At 40.5% G+C, this 7,400-nt stretch overlaps 1 protein-coding gene across 2 annotated transcripts; it reads right to left on the bottom strand.

The window, feature by feature from the left end:
- Window positions 1-1,021: 1,021 nt before the first annotated feature.
- LOC104421291 (proteinaceous RNase P 2) lies at window positions 1,022-4,774 on the bottom strand. Of its 2 annotated transcripts, none has more exons than XM_010033196.3 (6): window positions 3,765-4,774; window positions 2,777-2,878; window positions 2,491-2,666; window positions 2,009-2,192; window positions 1,613-1,681; window positions 1,022-1,534 (listed from the first exon to the last, which is right to left on the bottom strand). In XM_010033196.3, exons 1-6 carry the CDS (start codon window positions 4,695-4,697, stop codon window positions 1,211-1,213), a joined length of 1,788 nt encoding a protein of 595 aa, XP_010031498.2. In that variant the 5' UTR covers window positions 4,698-4,774; the 3' UTR covers window positions 1,022-1,210. The 2 variants fall into 2 exon arrangements, with proteins under 2 accessions (XP_010031498.2, XP_010031499.2); XM_010033197.3 differs by having other exon boundaries at window positions 2,072-2,192.
- Window positions 4,775-7,400: the final 2,626 nt, after the last annotated feature.

Genomic DNA, 7,400 nt, shown 5'->3' with positions numbered 1-7,400 from the left:
CTAAAATAACTCTCCCTTCAATTCATTATCTACTTCCAGAGATCACATAACAGGATCAATGGACTACCCAATCATGATAAGAAGCAGAAAGTGGAGCCTCTTTAGTTCTACAAGTATGTTTCAGCTCAAACAAGAATCAGTAAAGTACTAATAATCCGTGTCACTAAACAGTTGGATGCTTTCAGGATTACTTTTTGGCAGTATGAGAAAGCTAATTACTATACCCCTCAAAGCATTAAAATCCAAATTCCACGGAATGTTTCAGAATCACAAATAAATGACTGGCAAGTACAACCTAAGTTGATGTAAAAGGAACAGAAATAGAGCTTTGGAATATTTCTCCAGTTAGCCACCAACACAAGTTTTTGGCACACAATAAAAAACGGTATGCCATGATCTAGAAACTGGAAAATATGTACACCGGCAATGATCTTGTGATTCAATGTAGAAAATAATTCATGGAGAATTATCGCATACAAAATTGATGATTCAGATTACAACGATATCTTTGCAAAACTCATTCCTATACCCCTCAAAGCATTAAAATCCAAATTCCACAGAATGTTTCAGAATCACAAATAAATGACTGGCAAGTACAACCTAAGTTGATGTAAAAGGAACAGAAATAGAGCTTCGAATATTTCTCCAGTTAGCTACCACGCAAGTTTTTGGCACACAATAAAAAACGGTATGCCATGATCTAGAAACTGGAAAATATGTACACCGGCAATGATCTTGTGATTCAATGTAGAAAATAATTCATGGAGAATTATCGCATACAAAATTGATGATTCAGATTACAACGATATCTTTGCAAAACTCATTCCTATACCCCTCAAAGCATTAAAATCCAAATTCCACAGAATGTTTCAGAATCACAAATAAATGACTGGCAAGTACAACCTAAGTTGATGTAAAAGGAACAGAAATAGAGCTTCGAATATTTCTCCAGTTAGCTACCACGCAAGTTTTTGGCACACAATAAAAACGGTATGCCATGATCTAGAAACTGGAAAATATGTACACCGGCAATGATCTTGTGATTCAATGTAGAAAATAATTCATGGAGAATTATCGCATACAAAATTGATAATTCAGATTACAACAATATCTTTGCAAAACTCATTCCGGAGCAAAGCATCTCAATCATCAACTTCCAACATCAAATTCAATCATTTTCTCTGCTAATTTGCTGTTATGAAAACTGCGCCTAAGAAGAAGATGCCAATGGCGGAGGAGATGAAGACCTCTCTTTTCTTTTACGTGTCATGATGTTTGTATTATTCACGCAATCCTGAGAAAAACCTATGCTGCCTAGTGCATTGCTGTCCTCTGTAGTAGTTCCTGGTTTGCTTGAATTCAATAGTTTATGATTGTTAAGGAAATTATTGCTACCTTCAGGAGACTCTTTACTTGCTAAAACTCCATTGGAACTCTTGCAGACGCTTGGCCTGGTGATGCATACCCAAGTTCTTACAATTTCCTCATTGCTGTCATCCTTGACAGGTACATGCCAAGACCCTGTCTCAGATTCCTAAAACAGAGACAAACATCTTCAGCATCCAAACTTAAGAACTAGTCTATGTATTACTCCAAACTGGGTAACTATTACCTGGATGACCGGAGAAAATGGGAGTGGCATTATAAGCACTGGACTACCTTTTACAAATGTGTATCGAACCTGCCAACACAAAGTAGGAAGCCAGGTCATTACAGAAGGGGGTTTTCATCTAGAGCATATGAAAAGCCATTTCACGAATATATATAGATAAGCACACCCTCGTTATAGTATCTCATCAAGCCCTTAAGAGGAAATTACGAGGACCAAGGCATTCCCATTTGTTTTAGCCAAATAGTTCATTGACAATAATCTGTCCTTCCAATTTTACTCTGTTGACCCAATTCCTGTAGACTGACAAAAATCTCATGAAAGCTATCTTTCCTTTTCTTGGTTGAATGAAAGCTTTTTTACCCTAAACAATTTGACTGCCAGGTCAGCAACTACTACCTTAGTAACATTCTGAAAGGGATGTAGAAGCTCAGGCAACTCTGGCAACTTGACAAAAAATACCTGATGTCTCTCCTTCCACTTGGAGAAAAATTTGCTTCCTAGGAGTTCAAAAATATGATCTCGCATTTCATCGTTCGTCAGAAGAAGACACCTGAGCCTCACAGCAGCATAAAGCCAATACCTAAATTCACATAAGGACGAACCAAGTGTCAAAAGATAATTTACAAGACATTTCCTACCATTGGGGCATAAAGTAGCGTATAATTATTTTTCGAATTTAAATGGCATTGCAGTATTGCTATGCACAATCCACTGGATAAGGACAAGTGAAATAAACACCCTAAAAAATGTTGAAACTGAAAATAAAGGGAAAAGGGGAAAAAACAGAACAACCACAGAGCTGTAAAGTATTGTGTAAAATCATAACTGAAGTTGCCCATGAAATAAAAAATCCCCAAAGTCATGGTTAAAGGAATTACCAATCATCATTAGATCCACTTGGTGTTGTGTACAAAACACCCTTATCTATCCATTCCTGAAGCAGCTGTTTGTGGGGAGAACTTTCCAAAAGACCTTTAAGGCGCTTATTGTGCAGGATAACAAGTGGCCATTTGCCTTTGCTCCTTCCATACAGTTCTTTCACAACAGCATCAAGCTGCTCTATTGCAATGTCGGATGTCGAACATAATGAGCTACACAGTCAGATATCATGAAAATCTACATACAAATACAAGAACACGACAAATACATAGGCTGATGAACAACCTGAGGAACACTGAAGCCACCATCTGCAAAATTCTGTTGATAGAGGCCAATGTTTGCTCCATCAACTATGGCCTCGTAATCAGCATGCTTTTCAAGCCAATCCTGTATTTATCAAATTAGTAAGCGAACAGAAGCAAACGAGGAAACAAATAGCAGTTGCAGGTTGCTGTTGCATTGCGGTTGTCGCAGAAGCGGGGTGTATCGAACATTGTGTAATGGGTTGCAGGCATTGCGGCATGAATTATTTGATGCTCCCTCATCACATGTGAAAAATATAAAATTCATTGTTTTACTAAGATAAGCAATATTCTAAAATGATAGCATTATATTTAACAAATATTTGTTGTTTAAGTACCCACAAAAGTCAATTACTTACATACACATTTATATCTTTTCTTCATAATGTTGCATTAGAATGTAAATCAGGTACAAACATAAAATCTCTACCAGAGTAAACTTAATTTAGGTAAAAAAATAAAATTCAAAATAAGAAATAAGTCCAACTGCTTCTCCCTCCTCTCTATCTTTTTGTGTTATCTGCTCCATGAGCCAACGAAGAGAACATAGCACATAAAACAGAGCCAAACCGAGACCAAGGTCCCACCGATCAGACCAAAACCCACAACTACTTCATAATCGACAGACTGAGACCGAGATCAAACCAAAAGCCCACAAACCTTTTATGGTTTTTACTTCAATATGCACATTAAGAGAACTCAGCAGTCTGAATAAAAAAGAAAGTAGTCTTTGAGAACTCTCTGGCAATTACGACACTGCTAAGTAACAGCAGTAGCAGTGTTATAGTGCTATGGTGGTGAATTAATCTTAACGGACGTAGCTGCTGCTGCTGCTGCTGACATCGTTATGCAAATGATCACTTTTTAATTCCTTTTAAGTGTTGAGCAAAGCCAGGCTTACAAACCCAAATTACCAGAATAAACAGCAATCAGCGAAAATAAAAGATAACAACAAGACAACAAGTACTTACCTGAAAGTCACTAAAATTTGCCTTTGACTCCCTTTCAAAGGCCAATGCTGCAATAGAACTGGCAAAGCTCTCGGTTTCCATATCATCGATATCCACGCAAGCCAGTCGCTCTCCACAGCAACTACAAACCCCATTTTCATCCACATTACCTCTTCTCACTACCCAGTTTCCCTTCCCAATCCACCCGAGACCATGAAATCCCCCTCCATTCCTCAAAACCACATCTTTAACACGGCTTCGATCGTAATTCGCATCGCCAACCCCAACAGCCTTCTCTCCGCTAAACCAACTCTCGATCGACACGGCAGTCTCTTCGCTCACCCACCGGACACAATCCCTCAACTTATGCAGATACTCATAAACCCTCTCCTCCCTCCCCGTCTCCGCGCTAACCCTCAACAGCGCCGACAGCTCCGGCTCCTCCAAACTCAGCCCCGCGCTCCGCATATGCTCCTCCACCTCGTACGCCTTGTCGGCCTCCAGCGCCCCGCAGAAGCAATACAACGCCGGATCATACGTGCGCAGGCGGGGCGCGATCCCGCGCTCCCCCATCTTCCTAACCAACCCGAAGGCGTAGTCCCCGTCCCCTCTCGCCGCGGCGAGCCTCGCCACCGCGGTGACCGTGGCCTCGCTGGGGGCCACCCCGCAGGACTCCATGTGGGCGTGGATCCGGAACCCGTGGTCCAAGGCCGACTCCTTGAGCGAAGCCTCGGCCACGGCGTTGGAGCAGATGTAGAGGAGGGCATTGAAATGGTGCTGGTTGAGGCGGACCCCCCGCGATGCGGCGGCTCCCTCGTACAGGGCGATCGCGCCCGGCAGATCTCGGGTCTTGGACAGCGAGTTCAGGGCGACCTGGAAATTGGCTTCGGGGGTTTGGTTCTTCCTGCTCTTCTTCTGGGATTTGAGGTGGGTTGACGGATGGGGAGCGGCCATGGATTGGGGGAGCGATTCGAGATCGAACGAGGATTGCGCAAAAACCCTAAACCCTCGTCGGCGCAGGAAGACGACGACCCCCGACGCCTGATGAACCGCGGGAAGAGGGATCGGGTCGCGGGCCGGGCCGGCGTCCGAGAGCTTGCCGGAGGCCCAAATGCAAACGCGAGTATATGCAAGGGTCCATGGCCGTTTGTTTGGGCCTAAGGTCTCTGAAGGGTGAGTAATTTCTCGGGCTTTTATTTGAAAATTTCCATGAAAGCCCAATGTGATTTTTGAATTTAAATTCAGCATGGTGCTTTCCAATAATCGAGATCATTAACGAGTCATCAATGTTTCCTGGCCTTCTTAACTCGAATTTCAAATAATCGTCGAGCGTTCTATAAATTGATTAGAGGCCCGAATACAAACATGAGTATATGTAACAATCCACGGCCATTTGTTTTGTCCTGAGGACTCTGAAGGGTGAGTAATTTCTCGAACTTTAATTTGAAAATTTCCCTAGAACCCCAGTGTACTTTTTGAATTTAAATTCAATATAGTAAATTCCAACAATCAAGATTATTAATAAGTAATCAATGTTTCCTTACCTTCAGAATTCGAATTCCGAATAGTCATCGAGCATTTTATAAATCCACCATCTCTTCCTTCACAATGAATGATATTATTACATTTGAAAAATGGATCAAAATCTTTATGTGGTGTTTTATTCTCTATAAATACGAGATTTTTCCGCTATCTCGTGTCACACGATATATGCGGTCTTCTTACTTGCCTATCAAATCTTTTTTTTTTTTTTAATCTCGACCCGACCGATAGATACACATGCGTTATTACATTAACGCCTCCTTTTGAGATCGCCCTGGAAAATGGTCGTAATTGATCTATGAGAGAGTCGAGTTGGATGTAAAAATCATTGAACCTACCCTGTCCCTAGAAATTACATCTGGCCAGGCTTAAGTGACCTTGTTGCGTAGGCGAGGAGCGAAAAAAGGTTGCAGCTCATCCACAATATTCCTTCGTGATTCGGGTAGGTGACAAAAAGGCATGTTTAAGAGTGATGAAGATAGAAAATATTTTCCACGGAAGCCATTTTCGAAAAAAATTATATTAGTTTTAATTTGCTTGGTGGTTCAGAGAAAGTGATATCTTCATGTTAAAAGGGGAAGCTGTTTTGCCAAATCTAAACTGGTTGCTTTCAATTGATGAAAATCATTTTCTACATATCCATTAAATTTTTCGTCATCCAAACACCGAAAAGCTAAAAGGCAAATATCTTTCAACCAAATGGACCCTTTAACTAAAAGAGTCTCGATTCACTCATGTTATTGGCAAATGCATGCATACAAACTTTCAATGCTCCGTTTGTTATTGGAAAATCATCGCTTATATAACTTAAAATAATTAGTTGATGGAAAAAGTTTTCATTACAACAACAATTTATGTCCACAATTTTCATGAATGACGAAAATATTTTTCGTTCCTTCATTTTTGTAAGTGATATAAGTAATTTTTTTTTTCAAATCAATCATTTTCTTAAAATAAATGAGCCCGATCCAAGAAAATTTGAGTCACCAGTGAGACGTGACTAGATATATCATCGCCCTGTAATCCTCGCATCATCTTCACTATCTTAGTCTGTGAGTGGAGTTTGCCGTGCAAAATCCAAAATTCTCAGAATACGGACGGCATCAAAACACCTTAATGAGTGAATTGCAAAAGTGTTATGGCCAAAAAGAGAACGAACAAAACGGAAAAAACGCACACCATGTGATGCTCCCTTGTTCTCATTTTAAGAATGTCATGTGCCTGTTACCGTGAAATAAACATGAAAATAGTAGCAATACTCAATCAATTCGATAATATCTACTAAACTGGATGTCAGGATGTCCAAGAATTTCCAGCCTAGGAATGTTCGACTAAGGAATTGAAGGTCGTACATTTCAAATTCCACCAATTACATAGGGATGAGCGGTTTTAGATTTTATACGATTCTATCTGGAACCTACTTATTGAATTTAAATTCAATACAGTAAATTTCCGACAATCAAATTTTTTAATTAGTGATCAATGTTTGCCAACCTTCTAAATTTGAATTCCAAGTAATCATCAAGCATTCCATAAATCCACCATCTCTTCCTTAATGATGAATGATGCTTAAATTTAAAAAATGGATCGAAATATTTATGCTGGGTTTTATTCTCTATTAATTCGATTCCGCTTTTTCTTTGCACACGATATATGCGGTCTTCTTACGATGCTTATCAAAACAAAATGATAGATTTTTTATTTTGGGAGGAAACTGGTCCTCTTTTTTTTGGAGGATGATGCTGAGCTTGAGTTCATCAAAGGAGGTCGGCAACTGACAAATTTTTCTGGGCTTTATTTCTGATTTTATTTATGGCCCGACAGAGACATTTTTGGAGCTTCACTTTCGTCGCAACTAAGGCGAGGACGACAGGCAATTGCTGAGCCACTGGGCAAAACCCCACGGCCCCACGGCCCCAGGAGCAACAGCTGTAAGACCATGTCGTCCCACACGGTCCTGACCTGAGTCGATAATGACGACCTCGGCAGCACACGATCCCTCTCCGAAAATGACTCCCATCTCGACCCGACCAATAGATACACATACGTTATCATATTTACACGTTCTTTTGAGTAGACATGTTAAATGAGTGGGTCGAGTGATAAATGATTCGA

This window comes from Eucalyptus grandis, chromosome 10 (genome assembly GCF_016545825.1).
Source record: "Eucalyptus grandis isolate ANBG69807.140 chromosome 10, ASM1654582v1, whole genome shotgun sequence".
NCBI lineage: Eukaryota > Viridiplantae > Streptophyta > Magnoliopsida > Myrtales > Myrtaceae > Eucalyptus > Eucalyptus grandis.
This window is presented reverse-complemented; position numbering and strand designations above follow the sequence as displayed.